This window comes from Phragmites australis, chromosome 10 (genome assembly GCF_958298935.1).
Source record: "Phragmites australis chromosome 10, lpPhrAust1.1, whole genome shotgun sequence".
NCBI classification, from domain to species: Eukaryota; Viridiplantae; Streptophyta; class Magnoliopsida; order Poales; family Poaceae; genus Phragmites; species Phragmites australis.
In genome coordinates this window covers 8,823,268-8,845,791 of record NC_084930.1, presented here as the reverse complement: position 1 = coordinate 8,845,791, position 22,524 = coordinate 8,823,268, and the positions used below count along the sequence as shown (strand labels likewise).

Below are 22,524 nucleotides of genomic sequence, written 5' to 3'. Positions count from 1 at the left end.
ATCTCCTACCGGTAATTGGCCTGGGTTGGAGGAGCCGCCTTTTGTATGCTTTCGTGTCCGCTTTCGATGAGTATTTGTTGGTGCCATTCATAAAAATGTTCTTTATTATTCAACCCTTATCTAGGACTCATTAAGAAAAAATGAAAAATAAATACGCTCATACCTAAAGTTTCTATATTGGAGGTTACTAATTAAATAAAATATAAAAATACAATTGAATCTTGCTACATACCTAAATATCATGGCTAATTTTTTTAATTTATTAAAAATCAAAAATAAATATGTTATACCAAAAGTTTTTATATTGTAGAGTTTTAAATTTATTCCTATAGTTCATTAGGATCAACTTTGAAGATTTGCCTAGACCTCTATAGGGATAAGATCAACTTTAGTTTTTCAGGTAATATTTTGAGTTAAAATGCTAAATATAAGATTAATCTTAGGAATTTCAACTTACTTTACCTCAAGAGGCTACTGCTAGAAGCTTGCTTGCTGTTGAAAAAAAAATCCAAAGTTTACTTGCCTAAAAAATAAAGAAAATGCAAATGAGCAATAGAGAGGAAAGAAGGGATTTTGTTTGGATAGCTAGAGATAGCTCATCTAGATCTCCTTCTTGATCAAAATTGAGCTTGAGTGGTGAGAGAATTAATGAGGGAGAAGGGATGAGGTGGTTGTTGTCATAAAAAAATTTGTGAGAAAGAGCTCTAAAATGGCTCTGTTAGTTCAAGGTAGAATAAGGTGAGGAAGATGATGATATCATTGTCAGCTCATATATTTCACTATAGTAATTTAGAGATATCATTGTTGGTCAGTAGATTAAGTCGGCAGTGACTAGAGTGGGTACATCACTGCCGACTCAATGCATCAGCTAGCAGTGATGACCCTTATCATTGTCAGTTTATAAGCCACAATGGTTGATTCTAGGGTCGGCTCTGGTTGATTATTTTCAAAAGCAAACTGAAAAAATTAGGTCTATGCAAGTGGATGTCTTGTGGCAGGTGGCGTCCGGACTCCGGTGTGACTCTTCGACTGCTCTAGAGTCACTGTGCTATATAAATATTTTGAAATTTATATTTAATAGGGTCTATTTTTAATCTCATCTCGGGTCACCGAAATATCAGGACCGGTCCTGGCTGATTTTTTCCGTACAGCTAATGAACCGGCAGTGATACCCCATACCCCATCATTATTAGTCTATAAAAAACCGGTAGTGATAGACCGAATATAAAACTAATTCTGTATTTGTGAATTTACGATATAGCGTCCGGCGTATTGTTAGCCTACCAGCTAGCATTCGCAGGATCTCAGGATTATATATCCTTGTGTGATTTCGTCTGACAAATTGTTGCTCAGTCTCACGCAAAAAAGTCGTATTGTTGCGTCCTGCTGGCCCCGGCTAGCGAATTGCACTGTGCGCGTACTGGAATCTTCAGCGTGTTGCCTTCTGAGTTCTGACGATCCCTTTCGGCCTTTTGGTATGCCGGTGCATGCGGCTAGACACAGTGGTTGGGCGCACTTTTTACCGGTTGTTTAGTCGAAAGGCGTCGCGCTTTGACTAACTGGTTCGTCGATATCTTGCATCATGCAGGGGGAGAAAACCCGAGCAAGCAGCCAATTCCTTCGTTCGCTTTACACGCCGGGTGACTGATCTGCCGGCCGGCCCTGAAAGCAAAAGTGAAAACACACTTGCAGCTTGGCACAGCCGAATGCCGTCCCAAGCCAGCACTTACTTTATCACGGTGTACTTTCTGGTGTACGTCCCAGCTAGCTAGGATCTTGCTTAGCAAATAATCCTCAAAGATGCTTACTTTCCGCGCAAACTTTGTTACAATCCAGCCTCTCTGGCATTGGGAATAATAACACTTTTAGGTTTAATTTAATTTAATTTTTAATATAATATAAATAAGAATATAGGTAGATAATTAGTTATCGACTAGCTCGGACGAGTCCTAACAAGATTTAAGTAGAATCGATTAAAATTTGATCAACTACAATCAGCCTCGACTAGATACTCAAGAAATATCTTGACTACCTTACTTGAGAAATGTATTGACTAAAATACTTGAGTAATATATCGACTAGTTCACTCGAGTAGGATTGCAGTGTATGTACTCGATAACGACGTGAGATGCAGAAGTCCACGTGATGTCGCAGTAGGTGATGATAAAGATGTAGTCGAAGTTGATCTCGATATAGCAGACAGCAATGACGGTGGCAATGTAGACGAAATAGCACACGATGATGTAGAGGAAGCAGATCGTGATCATTCTCGACGAACGCTTCCCAAAAACCTTATTCGTCCTCTCCTGGTGCAGGATCCCAAGAGCAACGCATTCTGAAGACTTGCTCTCCTATTCGTCGGTGCACGCCGGCGCAGCAGGATAGAGTAGTCTACGTGCGATAGCGCAGCAGAGAGAAATTGGCAATACCCTAATTGCGAATATGCAACTCGCGTCTACCTTTATGCAGCGGCTGACAGATATATATAGAGGGAGAGTCGCGCGGTTTAGATGCACCGCGATCGGAGTCGGTTACGCCGCCACGATCGAAGCCTTGACCGACCCGATTTTCATATATTTATCCGTTTGCCCATGCAGCGAAAAAACCGTAAAAGAAAGTCGAACCTGCACAAGCAACTGGACTCGATTTCAACGGATCATTCACGCAGGTGCCGTGCACCTGCACCCTCAATCCTTGCCCCTGCCACATTCTGGCCCGGCTCGGCGAGGCGAGCGAGCGCTCGCGTGTATTCCTCTAGTCCTCTCATCCACACATGCTAAGTGGATGGAGGAGAGAAAACATTTAAAGTTAGTCTCCATCCACATCCACTAGCAAGGTTGGACTAAAGAAGCACACCTCTCTCATATGATTGGGTATTTGAGATTTATTTAAAATTATACAAATATAATGGGTTAAAACTATATATTCTAACAATCCCCCACCAGATCTTAAAGTCCCATAAAAATTTATCTTTTTGATATACCAGTGTTTCAATGAAGATTATTAAGTTGAACATCCACTTAAAATATTAAGCTACACTCATTCATAACTTGGACAATGGACTAAGCCTCGAATTGCAAATCTTGTGCAAACAAGTTTCACTTGAAGTTATAACTGATACTTGACTGCCAGTAGACTACCCCACTAGTGGAGCATATAAGTAGTACTCCATGGTCTCTTCATGAGTTTATTAGAGATCACTCAAGTCTTATAGACTGTGACCAACAATTATGCTCATATAGATGTGTTCTTTCAAAAATACCATATAGGTTAGTATCTTCGCTAATTAAAGCCAATATAACACACTAAGGCAATAGCTAATCTGCCTTACAGATTTTGAGAGTCTTGCATCTTTACTCAAGTGTGTTGTGTGGCACTATCCTTCAGTTAACCAATAGCTTATTTCATGGGATCTCTGATCGCATAGGTTAAGTTACCACTACTGTATAACTCACATGGGTTTCATACCCATCTTTTTTTATGCATTATTTATCACATTTTGTGATAGTCCCTTTGTAAATTGATCTACCAGGTTTTTAGCCATTTGGATATAATCCAACACTATCACTTCGGAGTTTCTCAATTTTTGATAGATTTCAATCTTCTCTTTATATGTCTTGAGAATTTCAAGTTGTCCTTAGAACTGTTCACTTTGACAATAACCGTTTAATTATCACAGTTCATAAGGATAGCCAGTATCGATTTTTCAATCATTGGCAAATCCGTCAAGAGCTCACATAGCTATTCTGCCTCAACAGTAATTGTGTCTAACGCTATGAGTTTTGCTTCCATGGTTGATCTAGTCAATATGGTCTATTTGCAAGATCTTCATGAGACAACAATACCGCTAAGAGTGAATACATATCCACTTGTGGCTATGATCTCATCAATATCGGATATCCAATTTGAATCAATATAACCCTCCAGTACTGATGGGTACCCATTAGAGTGAAGTCTAAAATTCATAGTACCTAGCAAGTAGTGCATGACACGATCAAACGCATGCCAATGATCATCACCCTAGTTAGAAGTAAACTAGCTCAATTTGCCCATAGCAAATGAGATGTCAGGCCTTATAGCACTAGCTAGATGCATGAGTGATCCAATTATCTGAGAGTATCTCAGTTGATCCTTATTCTTTCGAAATATTAAGCTATAATCACAAGGTATTGGAGCGATCTTATTGTCTATGTAGCCAAAATAGCTCAAGATATTTCCTACATAATGGGATTGCGAAAGTGTAATTTTATTTTCATGTCTGATCAACTTAATGTTTAAGATCACACCATCCTCTCCCGGATCTTTCATATCGAAATTTCTAGACATGTATGATTTGATCTCATTAATCACATGAAGATTTGTCTCAAAAATCAAGATATCATCAACATACAGGCACATAATAACTCCCTCACCCCTACCATTACGATAATGCACACATCTATCAGCTTCATTAACAATAAAGCCCACATATATTAACGTTCTTTCGAACTTCTCATGTCATTGCTTAGGAGCTTGTTTGAGACCATACAAAGATTTTAGCAACTTACATACCTTGTCCTCCTGACCTTCTACTATAGGCCTATCAGGCTTATCTATATAGATTTTCTCATCCAACTCTCCATTAAGAAAAGATGTCTTAACGTTCATCTAATGAACGAGAAAATCATGTGAGACAGCCAAGGAGAGTAGTACTCTTATTGTGATCAGTCTAGTGACAGGTGCATAAGTATAAAAAAAATCTTCACCTTCTTTTTGGATATAACCCTTGGCCACAAGCTAAGCCTTATACTTTTCGACATTACCATCAAGCCTAAGTTTATTTTTGAACACCCACTTACAACCTACAGGTTTACGACCATAAGGTCAACCTATGACTTCCTAAATCCTGTTGACAAGAATGGAATCCATCTCGCTATGAACAGCCTACTTCTAGTAGTCTGCATCTGGAGATGCATAAGCTTCTGAAATCGGCTTGGGAGTGTCATTCACAAGATACATAGTGAAATCATCACTAAAGGATTTTATCGTCCTTTGTCTCTTACTCCTTCTCAGAGCTTCACTGTTATCCTCCTTAGGAACTAGATCAAGTAGTTGTTTAGAATACTCGAGTGGTGTGATAGGTTCATGAATTATCTTAGAGGTTTGACTAGAAGAGTTATATATATCACTCATAGGAAATATGTTCTAAAAAAAGTGGTATATCTAAACTCCATAATTATATCAACTAGCATGTCAGATACCTCATATTTAACTACTAAAAACCTATAAGCAATACTCCGATAAGCATATCCCAAAAAGACACAATCCACTATCTTAGTTCTCAACTTGCGTTTTTTAGTTATTGGTACATTGACTTTTGCCAAGCATCACCAAGTGCACAAATAAGAAAGTTATGGTTTTATCCCTTCACATTCTTCATACGGGGTTTTCTCCTTATTCTTAGTAGAAACTCTATTTAGAACGTGATACAAGTCAACAAGGTCCCCCTCCACCATGCCTTAGATAAATTCGTAGTGTCTAACATGGCATTAACCAAGTTAGTCAGAGTGCGGTTCTTTCTCTCGGCTACCCTGTTTGATTGGGGCGAATAGGGAGGCATTCTCTCATGAATAATTCCATGTTCCTTACAGAATAAGTTGAAATCACTCGAGAAGTATTCTCCACTACGATCCGACCTAAGTCTTTTGATTTTTCTTTTCAATTAATTTCAACATCTACCTTATAGATTTGAAAGTTGTCTAGAGTCTCATCTTTCGATTTCAACTAATACACATAATAAAATCTAGATGCATCATCGATTAAAGTCATGAAATATCTTTTTCCATACGTCAACACACCATTCATCTCCCAAAAATCTGAATGTATGAGTTCTAACGTTCCCAAATTTCTCTCGTCGACTGCCTTATGACGAGGTTTCTTAGATTACACACAACTTTGGCACTTATAACCTTTGACAATGAAAAATTTTGGAATTAAATTCAAGCTAGAAAACCTAGTCATACAACCAAAATTAATGTGACATAACCTTGAGTGTCAAACACTAGCCTCACCTTCATTAAAATTGCCACAAATATGGTTCACAGATATATTGCATAAATCAGAAAGAGAAAAACAAAACAAGCCTCCACACTCATAGTTTTTACCAATAAAAAATCCATGTTTCGATAGAACTACTTTATTAGACTCGAGTATCACCTTAAACCCATCTCTACAAAGAAGTAAACCGCTAACTAGACTCTTGTTTATTAAAAGGACATCCTAGACGTTCCTCAGTTGTACGATATTTCCCAAAGTAAACTTCAGATCTACCATACCAGCACCATAAATAAAAGCATGAGACTCGTTTCCCATTAAGACGAAAGAATCCTGAGCGGCCTGATAAGAAGAGAACATTAAACTATCAGTACACACATGTATATTAGTTCTGGTATCAATCCACCAACTGGTAGAGTGATTCACTGAAAGAAGAATATGTAGATCATCATACCCACTAGTTACATCTTCAGTGTTGCCAATGGTCACATCGACAGACTTGGTGTTTCTCCCTTGATTAACCTTTCTTCCTTTGTAGTCTCGGCAATCTTTGGCCCAATGGCCAACCTCGCCGTACACGAAGCAAGGTTTATCATCTGTGTTCTTCTTCTTCTTGAAGTTGGTTGTTTGTTTGGCCATGTTATTTTTTCCTTTGTACTTATCGTTAGAGGATTATTGCACCATATTTGCGCTAGACTGTCCATTGCCTCCTTTGTTATGCACATCCTTAGCTTGAGCTCTCCTCAACATCAAGAGACGCGATCAGACTCTCAACAGAAATCTCTTGTCTCTTGTGTTTTAGAGTAGTGGAAAAATTCCTCCACGAGGGAGGTAATTTGACAATGATGCCCCTAGCTACAAACTTGTTGAGTAAGATACACTTTAGGAGCTCGAGTTCTTTTACAATGCGCTGAATCTCATGAGCCTGCTTGACTACTGATAGATTATCAACTATCTTGTAGTCATGATATTACTCCATGATATACAGTTCACTGCCTGCATCTGACGCACCAAATTTTGTATTAAGTGTGTCCCATAACTCTTTTGCATCCGTTATGTGCATGTACACATCACACAAACGATCGGCAATAGCACTAAAACCATATCCTACAAAGAGGCTTCCTCGAACTTCTTCTCCTCGAACTAAGAACACAACCTACAAAGAGGAAAGAATTCCTTCAGGCTTGCCAGACGCAACCCAGTAGCAGTTTATAGACATAAGCCACATAGGAGCTTTGACCTGTCATCTCTTAAAGTGCACACCAGTAAACTTGTTTAGCCTCAGTGCATTGGTAAAATCAGCCATCGTTAAATCAAAGTGCCTACAATAAGGTCTTTAGATGGTTGAAAATAATAGCACTTTCATATTTAATTTAATTCAATTACTGATATAACATGAACATAAATAGATGCAGATAATCAATTATTGACTAGCTCGGACGAGCCCCGGCAAGATTCGAGTAGAATCAACTAGAATTCAACCAACCCCAATTAACCTCGACTAGATCACTCGAGAATTGTATCGTCTAAAACACTCGGGTAGTAGGATTACAGTGTATGTATCCGATGGCGACGCAAGATGTAGAAGCCTCCGTGATGTCGATGCAGTAGGCGATGATGAAAATGAAGTAGTCAAAGTTGATCTCGATGTAGCAAATGGCGACGACAACGGAAATGTAGACAAAGTAGCACACGATGATGCAGAGGAAGCAGATCATGAGCAGTTGAGACGAGCGCTTCCCAAAAAACTTATTCGCCATCTCTCGATGCAGGATCCCAAAAGCGACGGGTTTCGGAGACCTGCTCTCTCATTTGTCGGTGCACGCCGGCGCAGCGGGATGGATTTAGTCTACGTACGGCGGCGCAACAGAGAGAAATTAGCAAAACCCTAATTGTGAATATGCAACTCGCTCTCATCTTTGTCTGGTAGCTGATAGATTTATAGAGAGAGAGTTACGCGATTGAGACGCACCACAATGAGAGTCGGTTACACCACCACGATCGGAGTCTTATCCGACACGATTTTCATATATCTATCTGTTTGCTCACATAGCAAAAAAAAAATAAAACCATAAAAGGAAGCTGGACCTGCACAAGCAACTGAACCCGATTTCAGCGGACCATTTATGCAGGTGTTGTGCGCCCACGCCCTTCGCCCACGCCCAGGCGGGGCAAGCGAGCACGAGCATGTGTTCTTCTAATTCTCTCGGCCACACATGCTAAGTGAGTGTAGGAGTGAAACCCTTTTAAGTTGGTCTTCATGTACATCCTCTAACGGAAATGCTGTAACTCGAACATCTGGGCGCATCGGACAGGACAACCCGCTCAGCCCACAGTCATTCATTGGGCCGGCCCAAAAATACTATCCATTTGAGTTTATTTCTGTGTCCTAGCTCGCATCTCTAATATTTCATACGATCAAGTTTAATATTCCAGACGTTATGGAATTTTGTTGGAATAATTATTTTTTATGTTGCATCCTGAAATCTCTTGCGCACAGATCCGGACAAAAAAAATTATCCATTTGAGTTAACTCCTATATTTTTGCATCTCTAATGTTTCATACGTTCAAATTTAATGTTTCAGATATTATGAAAATTTGTTGACATAGTTATTTTCGTATGTTACACCCTGGAATCTCTTGCGTACAGATTCAGACCCAAAAAATTATCCATTTGAGTTAATTCCTATATTTTTTCATCTCTAATATTTCAGATGTTCAAATTTAATGCTTCAGACGTTATGTAAATTTGTTGCTATATTTATTTTCATATGTTGCACCCATAGGGTTTCACCCGAAAATGTTATATGCAACATGGAGTGTTGCGGTGAGAATTTTCTCTTGAAATCGGATGCATATAACGAACTATTTTGGTGTATGTTTTTTAATGTTGCAGACACTTCTCTCCGATGTTGCAGAAGTTAGTGTTTGATGTTGCGATGGAAAGACAGAGCATCCGATGGTAAATTTCTCAACGGAAGTCCGGGCACTAGCAGGACCGATCTACTTAATAAGGTGGAGCTAAAGAAACACATCTCTCTTATATACTTGAGTCTTTAAAATTTATTTCGAATTATACAAATATAATAGATTAAATCCATATATTCTAACATCTCGCATATTCGATCGCAAGAATGATTGTTACTACGGAGTGTGTGTGTATAGCCGAAAGTGTGTGACCTTTCTGAAAGTGATTCAGAATTGTTTGCACAATCGCACTCTGATCAAAGCCTTTAATAATTACTTTGCCTTTGATTGGTTTCATGCATGCTAGCGTGTGGAATAACACTCCTCTTTGCACTGGTTCCACGCCGACCGATCTAGCAATGCATATCGATCGAGATCTCCAGTGAAATATTACGTTATCATTGGTCTTGAAGCGGAAATTTGTACCGTCAATTAAGTGGATGTTATATATGCACCTAGTGCCTAGTTACATACGCGTGCACGTATTTGGTTTTGTACCGCTGTGCCCTTAAAAAAATTCGAAAAAATCATGCACGTAGAACTTGTTCACTTCAACACGGAAATCGTACAAAAGTTTTTTTGGGGGGAAATGGCAGGAGTTATGCCTCAATTAATTAGGAAGGAAAAAGAGTTGCAACCGAATTATAAAGAGTAGCCGCAACCAGCGGCCAGACCATCTAAAAACTCAAGAGAGAACAAGGAGGCCGCCAACACAAAACAAAGCACATCACCCCAGAACAAAGAGCGCTCGACTCGTGCAAAAGTATGACCATAAATGAGCTGCACAAAAAGAGAGAAGAAAACATTAAATGTACATGTGTACTATAGACATCATCCTTCCATGACAACGCCTCGCCCGTATTTAAATTGAACTTTCAAGTTTAAATTGTCAACTTTTTAACTGAAGTATTCAAAACGTACCAGTGGATTTAACCGTCAAGGCGTCATATCGGAACCGGCTCCTTGCCACCAGAGGTGGTAGGCGTGGTGGCCGGGACCGACCGGTAGGCGGTGTCTGGGAGTCTGGAAGACAATGGCATATCGGTGGGATGAGCATCTCCTGCCGTCACGCATCGTCACTAACACGTAAGATCGAACTCACATGTCAGCAATAAAATCATCATGATATAAACATAAGGGATCTGAATCCGTATCGGTATGAGAGACTGGACACGATGCGACGGCGCCGATGGACCTCATTGAGGACGAGGCGTGTGCGGCTGGGTGAGGTTTTTGATATATGAGAGGCAACATAGGTGCAATTCTCTAGCAGACACACCTATCACCGTACTGTTACGGACCAAAGTGTGATCAATAGATGCCAATGACGGTTGCGCTTGTCCGTTGGGGAAGTGATGTCTCCCCAACAGATATACACCCGTTTATCTTGTATATATTCACGACAGATCAATGAAATGGAACAGCGAATTCATTCTTAGATTCGTTCCCGAGTTCAATCTCGAGTCTTTACTTGTTTACACATACAACTCCGTTGGGCCCCAACGTGTACCCTGTACTAAACTTCGTTCAATGCCGAGTAGGACAAAGCACGAAACCCTCCCATCCTGACGAACAGCCCTCCACGAGACGTCCACGCACGCACAGGAATGTTCCTCGCAGCAGCAGCAGCAAGCAACCGTCGCCGGGTTCGCGCGCCAAGGCCCCCGAACCCGAGCGTCGTGCTCCGCCCTCGCCCGGCACCTGCGTGCGCGCGACGAGGCGAGGCGAGCCGACGACACGGGCGCGCCTGTCCCGGCCCCCGTCTTTCCGTGCGCCGCGCCGGCCTCCTTTCCCGCCGGGTTCGGCTCACGCCACGACAGCGGCTGTTCCGTGCGTGCGTGCGTGCGTGCGTGAGCGCGCCACGCCAGATCGACGTGTCAGCCTGTGCATGCCGTGCAGCTCGCGTTGACTCTTGCGAGGCCAGATCGAGCCCAAGCAGAAGCGACACATCATTACCGCACTTGCTTGCTCTGATTAGTAGGCTAAGCTTGGCAAGTGCACGGCATTATGGAACATGCGTGGCGTGGCGTGGCCTTGATTCTTGCGGTTGGGCGCTATGCCAACGCGAACTCCATGTGGCGCGGCACCGGTCGCCGTCTGCCGCAACCACCCGGCCTTCACCTGTCCGAACCCGGAAAAACCTACCGTTCCTGCTTGTACGTTTCGTTTTTCTTCAGACTTTGTACGTGCCATTTTGTGGAAATTTTCACACGTGATGCTCACCTACGATTTATCATAGTTGTTCATTTACGTTAAGATTTGAGATATAGGTGAAAAAAATTATAGAATAGCTAAACAAATCGACAGATAAATAAATATCTTTACATGCCACCTCCAATTACAATTAGACACAAGTGGATATATAGTTGCATCTCCCTACATGCCACCTCCAATTGTATGTTGTTGTCGCTTAAGAGATCTCGTAATCTAAAATTCAACTTTGTCTACTACTCCATGTAAGCCAACATCATCAGGACTCATCATATGGAAATAGCACATAACGATATCAGCCAAAAGCAAATCATAGTAACATGTTTTTCGAAAAAAAAATATGACACCATATTTTGATTGAAATTCATAGTTATCTTTGTATTCTTGGTTTATTTTAAAAAACAACGTGTTCTGTCAGTTGAGGGAGATTTGGTAACTACCGCTGCACATAATTCCAAGTTGTAGTGTACGATTTTTTTGAAACCAAAGTACAGTGTACGATTGCACCGGCTGAGAAGGGATTTCTTTTGGTTTCTGACCGCAAGCTAGAAGCCAAAGCCCAATGTACGAGCTTAGCGTGACTTGGACGACATAACGAAGTGGAAATGTGGGCTCTTGTAAGGATTGCTTGTTGGTACTTCAGACTTTGGACAAAGATTTGTTCGTCTTTTACAGGGAAAAGCTGGTTCTTGACATATGGGTATTTTTCTTGCTGAAAAGCTCGATATGATGATTTTCCTGGTCCTCGTCTTCCACCATCTTCTAGTTCACTACTTTTTGCGAAGTGAAACTCTTGTAGCATGGCAAAGGAAAAAATATATATATAAAGCTACAAAAGCATCTTTGCCTGTGCATCTCTAATTTTTCTCGTAAAACACATTGTTAAATCAATCCAATCGAAGAAAAATCTTCGTACACTTTAGTATCTACAAAATTGACCTACTTTCAGAAAATAAGTCTGTGAAATTTTACAAAACCACGTGAGGACTCAGAAGGTAATGCCTTTGTTTCGTTGCATGTTTGCGCGGACTTCCATATGTCAGGTGTCCGCCAAATTGGGGACATCCTTCGGACACAAACATCTGGAGATGCTTAATCAGTTGCGCATCAGTACAACCGTTCTCCTAATTCAACGAAATAAACGGTCAGCTGAAGCATAGTATCACAAATTTGTCATTAGCAGGTGAAGACAATCATTAGGCGCCTTGGCAAATAGTATCACAAAGATAGGTTAGAGGAGGAAGACGCCCCTCGTTCATGGCATGTTGTTATGATCAGAGATTAAAATTTCACTAAAATTGTGCGGATATCAGGAATTTTGGAAAGGAAAAAATATCTATTTTCAAAACTTTGTTTCACTGACATGCCACGTCAGCAGGCTGCATGGTCAGTGCAGGAGGAAGGTGCTCAACAAGCTCAAGCCCACATCGTTGACCTCTCTCTCTATCTCTGGGACAGTGGGGCCCAGCGCCGCCGCCGGCTCTGCTATATAACGGCCTCCGCTTCCCGCCCTCCTCCTCGACTCACTTCCAAACAAACTTCACCGTTTCCTGTAGTAACCGAAACACGCACGCCGCGAAACAGGCGCCGTGTTTCCTTGACCTCTCTGTGACTCTGTTTCAAGAAACAGGGGAAGTGATCGGTCGATGGGGGTGGTGGAGGAGGAGGCGTCGTCAGGGTGGTGGACGTGGAGGGCGGTTGCGGTCGCCGCGGCGGGGGCGTGCCTGCTCCTCCTGCACGTGGCGGCGCGGGTGGCGGACGCGCTGTGGTGGCGGCCGCGGCGGCTGGAGGCGCACTTCGCGCGGCAGGGGGTGCGCGGCCCGCCGTACCGGCTCCTCGTCGGCTGCGTCAGGGAGATGGTCGCGCTCATGGCGGAGGCCGCAGCCAGCCCCATGTCGCCGCCGGACTCGCACAACGCGCTCCCCAGGGTGCTTGCGTTCTACCACTACTGGAGGAAGATCTACGGTACGCATGCATGTCACGTCACGTGTTCTTGCCGCTGATTTGCTTGTGCGACTCTGCTCTCCTTCTCGGCCAGTGGATTGATTGATTGATTAACCGCGATTCGCGGCGGCGCAGGGCCGACGTTCTTGATATGGTTCGGGCCCACGCCGCGGCTGACGGTGGCGGACCCGGAGCTCGTCCGCCAGATCCTCCTGACGCGCGCGGACGCGTTCGACCGCTACGAGGCGCACCCCGTCGTCCGGAAGCTCGAGGGCGACGGCCTTGTCAGTCTCCACGGCGACAAGTGGGCGCTCCACCGCCGGGTCCTCACCCCTGGCCTCTACCCCGACAACCTCAACGTACATGCACACTGCCCTGTCTCTCTGTCTCTGTTCGATTGCTTTATTTGATCGCTGTCGGCAATCAATGACCGCGCGACACTGCCACGTGCCGTGCGTGCTTGCAGCGGCTGGCCCCGCACGTCGGCAGGTCGGTGGCGGCGCTGGCGGAGAGGTGGCGGGCCATGGCCTCCGCCGCCGGTGGCGAGGTGGAGGTGGACGTGGCGGAGTGGTACCAGGCGGTCGCGGAGGAGGCCATCACGCGGGCCACGTTCGGCCGCAGCTACGACTCCGGCCGAGTCGTGTTCCGCATGCAGGCGCGCCTCATGGCCTTCGCCTCCGAGGCCTTCCGCAAGGTCCTCGTCCCCGGGTACCGGTACGTCAAGAGCAATCCGGATCAAATTCGCCACTCTGATTCGTCAGCTTGCCTCAAAATTTGCGTGAATTGGTCGCAGCTTCTTGCCGACCAAGAAGAATCGGCTGTCGTGGCGCCTGGACAGGGAGATCAGGCGTGGACTCGTCACGCTCATCGGCCGGCGCAGCAACGAGGCCGAGGAGGAAGACGCAGAGCTCAACTACAAGAACGACGGGTTCCGGGACTTGCTGGGGCTCATGATCAATGCCGGCGGCAAGAAGGAGCCGGCGATACCCGTGGAGGACATGCTGGAGGAATGCAAGACGTTCTTCTTCGCCGGCAAGCAGACGACCACCAACCTGCTGACCTGGGCTACCGTGCTCCTCGCCATGCATTCGGACTGGCAGGACCGCGCACGCCGAGAGGTCCTCGCCGTCTGCGGCGCCGACGAGCTCCCGTCCAAGGAGCACCTCCCCAAGCTCAAAACGGTACAGCCACTACCAGACCACCTCCGCATTTTTCCAGACTTCCAAACGATCTTTCAAACATCGTCTCGGTCCTTTTCTCAAGGGCATTTCCGTAACTCCGCTGCGACAAAAAGTCTCACGTTGTTTGTTCTCCCCGTCCTTTTTCAGCTGGGGATGATTCTCAACGAGACGCTACGGCTGTACCCGCCGGCGGTGGCGACCATCCGCCGGGCGAAGCGCGACGTTACCCTCGGCGGCCTATCCATCCCGCGGGACACCGAGCTTCTCATCCCGATCATGGCGATCCACCACGACGCCAAGCTCTGGGGCCCCGACGCCGCGCAGTTCAACCCGGCGCGGTTCGCCAACGGCGCGTCCCGGGCGGCGACGCACCCGCTGGCGTTCGTCCCCTTCGGGCTCGGGCCCCGGATGTGCATCGGCCAGAACCTGGCGCTCCTGGAGGCCAAGCTCACGCTGGCGATCGTGCTCCAGCGGTTCGAGCTCACGCGCTCGCCCAGCTACGTGCACGCGCCGACGGTCCTGATGCTGCTCTACCCGCAGTACGGGGCGCCCGTGATCTTCCGGCCCGTTTCATCTCAGCCGCCCGTCTCAGACTGACCCCGGCTGACAACGACCGATATGGAAATGATCTTTGCTGTGCACATGACTATTGATAGGGAACTGCATTTTGGGCCGCCCAGTTGCCGAAAATACCCTCGTCGGTAGACTAGATCAGAGCAGAACAGAGCAGCAACTCTTGGACTTGATGATGGCGTAGTAGAACACCAACAAACCAACCCCACATCCTCTGTCGGGTCTCTTCCATTTGTTCGCTTCTCCTTCCATGGATTCTTTCCCGTGTGTGTATGCAGCTGCTATGCATATGTGTGTACAGGTTTATGTGCTCAAGTTTTTGTAGTATATATACAATTGAAAGAGAGGCCGAAAACAGCGCAAAAGGAAATGGGGACGGGATCGATATTTTCGTTCGCGTTGCGTTGCGCATTGTATTCCATTCCAACCAGGCTTGTGCTCCTCTCCTTTTTGCGTGTGGTCGGTGTTCTTGCCGGGTGGATCGGGTCCCCGTGACAATTCATTGCAGAATCTGTAGCGTACAGCCCCCTCCGTAGTCTCAGTTGACGTGTTGTGCAGATACGCATGAGATTCTAACCGACGCGTACTGTGGCCGGTACGCCCGTATGTCGCCCTGCCGTCGTGCCTTCCAGGGTTTAGCTTTTCGGCTCTGAAGAAAAATCGCACTACGCATGCTCGAGCTGGTGTAATTTGTCTTCGCGGTTCATGGTATTGCAGAGTTACGAACGGAAGAACGTACGGCGATGCATCAGCCATCACGTTTAGATCTTATGCTCTGTTTCGAACGCGAGAATTTCCACATATTTCGCAGCTTATGGTGAGATTATTGGGTTCCAAGCATGATCTACGGAAGTGAAAGGTCCCAGTTTCATCTGGACACAAACAAACACACTCCATTTGTCAATCGTCGCTTCGTTTCCTCCAGAAAGGGTGTGTGTGAGAGAGGACGTTACGTACGTCGGGGAGATTGGGTCTGGATCCTGGAATCTGGATCAGCAGCCTGGCACGCTGCCGTGACAGGTAAAATCCGCAGACCAACCGCGGTCACGGACCGCCAGCCAGATAGCTGCCCGCGGCAGGCTTTGTTCGATGGCGCAACGAGACAGCTCGGACGGACAATTTTTCTATATTTTAAAGTGTGTTTTGAATCTACTCTCTTATATTTCATTAATTTGATCTCTTCTATAGCTCAATTAAAACACGTTTAACTTTAACGACCCTTTCTAAATTTCGGTCCAAGCTCCGACACTGCGGTTTGGCTAGCTCAGCCGCCGTGACCGCTCTGCTGCATGAGGTGTGGCGCGGGCGCGGACCAGGGGGGGGGGGGTCGCTAGCCGCCGAGCTGCCGTGGTGGGATCAGCTCGGTCGGGGAATGGATGCGAGACACGCGCTGCACTTCCATCTCTCGCGTGTCCGGGGCGTGTGGGGGTCGTGCTGCGGACGCATGTGTTCGATCCGCATGCGTGGCCCGCCGCGCTGGTCCGTGGACGCTCGATGCCTGGATGCCGCCTCCGGTTATTCACCCACCATCGTTTGCGCGTCCTTGTCACGACTCGGCCACGTCCCGTGCGGTCGATCGGTCCGTTGCTGCTTCGCCGGGGCAGGTTTCGGTTGCTTGCCATATTTCTCTGTAGGCGTACGTGCGTCTGTGCGCGACTGCTGCATGCCCTGCTATGCGAACGTACTACATACGAAGCTTCGATCACCGTCACTTAACGGCCGGGTCGTCGTCATGAGAGATTGTTCACTGGATTTCTGATCGGAAGAGCACGAAATGAAGGAACGTTCAGAGAGAAGACGAAAAGACGAGAAATTGAGCAGAAAAGTTTGCGAAAATGAAAGGTAAGAGCGCTCAGTTTTGACTTGCCGGTGCGTGAGAGGACCGGCCGCTACGTTCGACGGATGTACGATGATGGCACGAAGTAAACCTGTAAAAGTACACGATTAGTCTGTGCTTGGTGCAACAACCGTTGATTTCTGTGCGCGATGTGGTGTTCTTCCAAAGATATCTCCCGCCTTTTTCAACTGCATGCGCACGTCAATGCGGAACGAAAACTGCCGTACGTACGCGAGCGTGAGTACGTCTGCAGCACCACTTCTATCGGGATGGACTTATCCACCGTTGCAACAACATACCGTCAACTTCGTCTGCGACTGACATATATTCGGGAGCGGAAGACCCAGAATAAATCATTGAGAATATTAACAATATAATAGTATATTGGGCATAGAATAGAATATAATAGTACATTGAGCAGAAAATATCTATCTAAGAAGCCACCTTTATTGTTGGCTAGTCAAGACATTCTATAAAATCTTCTGTCACGTAGGCTAAGCCACGTGATGCACGAGGCTACATAACACTATAAAAAATTATTTTTTAAGATATCTAGAGTGCATTTTTATATGGGGCTCATTTAAAAAATCATCTGCGTAGGTAGCGGAGGTCCGCTGTGGTTATGGATCGTCTATGAAAATATATTTTTACAGACATTTCCTTATATAAATCGTCTCTAAAAATATGATGATTAACACAAGCGATTAATATAAGAATCCGTTTGTATAAAAGGTCATTTTCACAAACTGTTTCTTATGTGAACCGTCTGTAAAAATAGGTTATTTTTCATATACGATTTACATAAGGAACCGTCTGTGGAAATGAGTGATTAATTATCTTAAAAAATATATATAATTTTTTCATATGAATTCAGATGAGGACAAACTTTGTATGAAAATTGTAGCCCTCGACGAGATCTACAACTTTGTAGTTGAAAAGTTTTTCATTTGAAGTTGAATGAAAAACTTTTCAACTACAAAGTTATAGATCTTGTCGAGAGCTATAATTTTCATATAGAGTTTGTGTTCATCCGACTTAGTATGAAAAGTTATGATTTTTTAAAGATACATTGTCACTATTTCTACAAGCGGTTTCTTATGAAAAAGTTTTTCATTTGAAATCATTTAGATGCTCAAATAATCATTTGAAGTTTCGGATAGAAGATATCAAAAGAATTGCATATGGTGTTAGTATCACTAGCAATTCTCTGGTGGGATGGTAAGGAAGGTTCGCACGAGCCGAGAGGTCCCGGGTTTGAGAGCTAAGAAATACACGCGCGCGTATTTCGCGTGAAAAATCGCATGACTTGTGAACCGTCTATGGTAGTAGATTTCTACAGACGGCTCTTTTACGCCTGTAAAAATTATCTATTTTTATAGACCTTTGATTACAGACGAATACGCTAATTTTTTAGTAGTGTAATGCATAGCCACATGATGCTTGTGAAGCTGCAAGCAGGTTTGTGAAGTCATGGTATGCTTGTATGGCTAATAAATAAATGTTCTCCCTCAGTTATAAAAGGAGTAGCAGAGCCAGATAGAAGGGCACCGAGAAGAAAGAGAGCAAAGCAAGAGCAATTCAGTCCTAACCAGCCTCTAAGAGCCCTTCCCACTTTAGTGTATAGTATCCTACTTGTAAAATATTTGCTACTACTAGAAGCTATGTGAATTGGCTCATGTAAGCGACTCTGTAAGACAATTTCTATGTTTAGCGGGTGGGGTTCGAAATTGAAAATCATATGTAAGCTGGTTTGTGGAACTAAAGTAGCTTTTCTTTGAAAATTCTTCAGTCTTCTTATTCTATTTATATGGGACGAGTTTTTATGCTAAAGATTCTATAGGAGAAACTTTTTTATGGTTCTCATACCAGCTTTGTGTCTAGCATTACGCTCGTAGAACCTTATACCCAAGATTAAGTATTTCCTCTGGATGAAACTGTCTGAGAAGACGATAAGAACTTACCTCATATAACCATGGCTAAGGCTTTCTAGTGAAAGCTTAGCTATTTCTGAAACAAACTAGTGAGAAATATGATGAGTACCGAATAGAATTATTATAGCTTTTAAACAGTAACTTTGTATAGTAAAAATTAAATAGTATCAGCAAAAATTAAAATCTATGATATATATATATATATATATATATATATATATATATATATATATATATATATATATATATATTCATGCATGGAAATGGAAACCGATCTAGTTTCAGAATTAACCGACCGTCTTTTCTGAAAGTCTGAAAATAACTATGTACAAATAACAACAGGAGCAAAGCGCTTACACGGGACTTCAGCTTGGTTTTGCTATCCCTTCCACAAAATTGTTGGAAGAGACCCTAGCTTCCGATCGCATTTTTAGCTTCGTTTTGCTATACTTGTGTCGCGCTGCGGAGTCTAGTTACTTGTTCAATGAATCTTTCCCAGAGTATGCTGCTAAAGCTCTTGGAGCAGCTAAACTTAACGTACTAGGAGACGACGTTTCTAAGCTTCCCAGATCTCCGTCTCGACTACAGGACGCTACAACATAGAATGCAGAATTTACCCTTGGGTAGGTTGCTAAAAGACGGACAGTCCAAGACAGTAGTTACCATTATCCGCATGCCGCCATCATGAAGTAGAAGCTAGTGCACAGAAAAAAGTACGCGACCTTACTGCTGCACTGACAGATCACTGGTCCATCGAGGTATCAATGATTGATGGGCAGAGGGGAGTACAGAGCCACATTACCTACCTAGAAGTGTACTGTAGTATTGCACCAACACTATCAAATGCAGCTTTGCAACCAGCATTATGCTGTGATATATTCAGGTAGCCAGGGGTTTTCGTAATTTTAGATCTATCTTTATCATTAAAAAAGATCTCTGAAAGAAAAAAAAAATCATCCATAGATAAGCGAGGTATCTTGTAACGAGATATAATAGAAAAAATGAGTTCAGATGATATACAACACTTTTATATATACGGAGCTCAGGGGCTGTAAAGGAGGAGCAACACGAAGTCATTAGAAGCCAATACAAGTCAACATAAACCAATAAAGAAATCATCGACTAGATTTAGATCCATATAGTCTAGCTATATCTCCTTTGTAACTGACTCAGATCAATATAAGATAAATATAACATAGTGCTATTATCCTCAGAGATGTCCGAAACTAACTAAAAATCCATATGTGTTTTTTTTATGATTCGTCTACTTCAAGCATCCCCTATTTATTTAAAAAGTTTATTAGATTGATAATTCACCAATCGTTGACATATCAATTTTAGTTTCCTAGAAAATTTCATCATAATTGTGCCCATGCCTGCATCCTATGTAATGCAATTTGATGTTGCAAAAGCAGGAAGCACATCAAGATAGATCATCAGATCACTGCAACTGATGTTTCACTACGTAAAAAATGCTCATTGGTGACGGATCCTGCACTCGTCACTTCAAACGCATTACTAATGATCACATTAGTGACAGGTCATAATAGTGACCCTCTTTATGCCAATGCACAATTATGCCTTTTCTCTATTGGCAAATAATCACTTCAAACGAGGAATTAAAGGAACATACTACATCACCTTCCTAGGAGGTCCTTTACTTTTCTTGCCTTCATCCATGTCACCATTGTCATTCCTATGTTTATATCGATGAGTTTCACAAACAAGACATTAATTCAGCTCTGCATACTCTCTACGAAACAAAATACAATCTTGCTTACATGCATATATTTTTTCTATTTTCAGTCCTAAAGGATAAATTATCTTCTTCGCGTCGTAGACATCCTCGGGCACCAAGTTTCCCTCTAGTAGCATGTCCCTTAGCAGATCCATCAATACTTCGAAACTTTTATCAGTCCAACCATAGGTTACCTTTAGTCGTAGAAGCTTTAGGTCCTCAAATAGTTGTGTGTTCTTCTTCTTACAGTTGGGATAAAGTAGCACCTTAGAACATTGCCAGTATGGAGATTCCAATCTATCTCTCCTTCGTTAAGGTCTTTCTCGTTATGTTTGTTTCAACATGCATAATTCTCTTTAAATTCATACATGACCAAGTGTGCATGGTCATTGTGTAGTTTCGGGAACTTATCATTTCTGCAATCACGACATGGACAATACATTATCATTTTACCCTGATCTTTCATATCTATCAACGCAACACTCATGAAATACTTCACCATGCTTAAGTACTCCGGGCAAGTTCGGGTCTCAAGGTACATCTAACTTTTGTCCATCATCTATAATGTAAAAACATTCATTCTTCATTAACAATTACCTTAATTATATGATTAAGCATGCGATTAAAAATTCCATACAATTACACTAGATATGTGACGTTTCACGGTAGATCGGGCAAGACTAGTATCAAATCTAACATAAATGTAACTCACTTGTACTAAGATTTTTGGATAAAGATGAAAAATAATTGATTACAACTCAAAACATAAAAAATCTACCAAATATGGGTTAGAGAAGGAGAAAGGGGGATGCAAACCTTCAAAGATCTAGTAATAATTCAAACTTCAAATCAATAAGATATTAAAGAGTCTCTAGTAGGACCGAAGAAAATTATCAGAAGTTGGCGTCAAGGTCGCGCTTTGTAACTACTGGACGCGCAGTAGCTGGTCAGCTCTAATAACAGAGCTGAGTCATTAGTGATGGGTCATAACAGTACATGTCACTTATGACTAGCCTAGAGAGATCCGTCACTAATACCAGGTTATAAGTGACGGATTGTAACATGACCAGTCACTGATAACTGGCTCAGGGAGACACATCACTAATGTCATCAGTGATGATTAACTTTATAATACATCACTAATGACCTGTAATCAGTGACGGATCATGATCCAATTTCAATCCGAGGCTACATAAGTGACAGATCGTAGAAAAATCTATCATTAAATGTTCTAATTTTGTGTCTTCTTTATTTGTTTTTCATATAGTGTTTATTAAGCTCCTATATCATTGTCCATACATGCATTCAGTTGTAACATGCAGGGACCTGCTCTTGAGGTTATCCAATTATTCTATCACTGGGTTTTAGTGAGGTCTCAAAGAAGTGCTATACATGTACGAGATGGGCACTGTTTTCTTGGCATGCGTACTTAAATTCTGGTCCCCTGGAGAGGCATGTGGTACAGTAGAAATATGATATATTCTTGTTGCTACCTGAATGTAGTTCTTCCTATGCATAAAATAGAGGGAGCCCATGTGACTCAATTCTGAAATGCATTATCAAGTCCAATGTGGACGTAGATCAGAAAATTTTAGGTGCATGAGGTTTTATTTGTCTTGGACAATGATCTGAAAGCTAAGGGTTCTGTTCAATTCCTAGGATGGTAGCTAGCTTATTCCTTGTTTTCTAGGGACAACCAACTTAGGACTAAAACATGACATGTTTGCCTTTGACAGAGATGGAAGTAGCAGTGTAGAAGAAGCAAAGCAGCTGAACTTGGTCATCCAAAAACCAAAATTAGCCCTTCAGTCAAGGAAGAGATGGCAGGTAGGAATGAAGCAAGAGGCCCCTTTTGGTGCCTTACAAACAGGTGCCAGCAATTGTCCATCATGTGTTTGTGTTCTTTTTGATTCTGATGTCTCAAGCAATGCCTACGATCACCACCCTACAATTGTGCCAAGGACACGTCTCACGGTCCTTTGAGAGTTCAACAACTTTAAGATAGAATGTGATTGATGCGAACGTCGCATGATTCCGTTCTAGTTCGCTAGTCGCGGTTCCAATCCTGAAATCCAGGTTTGCATTGAAACATGGCACATACACAAAGC

At 43.4% G+C, this 22,524-nt stretch overlaps 1 protein-coding gene across 1 annotated transcript; it reads left to right on the top strand.

Moving 5' to 3' along the window:
- The first annotated feature begins 12,748 nt into the window (after positions 1 to 12,748).
- Positions 12,749 to 15,354, top strand: LOC133930474 (cytochrome P450 734A4-like). The gene is made up of 5 exons (XM_062377128.1): positions 12,749 to 13,177; positions 13,292 to 13,515; positions 13,623 to 13,870; positions 13,950 to 14,337; positions 14,485 to 15,354. The coding sequence occupies exons 1-5, from the start codon at positions 12,859 to 12,861 to the stop codon at positions 14,932 to 14,934; spliced, it is 1,629 nt and encodes a 542-aa protein (XP_062233112.1). The 5' UTR covers positions 12,749 to 12,858; the 3' UTR covers positions 14,935 to 15,354.
- The last annotated feature ends 7,170 nt before the right edge of the window (positions 15,355 to 22,524 follow it).

Excerpts from the sequence above, each read along its gene's own strand:
- LOC133930474 (XM_062377128.1), top strand. The coding sequence starts at position 12,859 with ATGGGGGTGGTGGAGGAGGAGGCGTCGTCAGGGTGGTGGACGTGGAGG. Across the intron at positions 13,178-13,291 it reads CTACTGGAGGAAGATCTACG|GGCCGACGTTCTTGATATGG; the intron begins GTACGCATGCAT and ends GCGGCGGCGCAG. Across the intron at positions 14,338-14,484 it reads ACCTCCCCAAGCTCAAAACG|CTGGGGATGATTCTCAACGA; the intron begins GTACAGCCACTA and ends GTCCTTTTTCAG.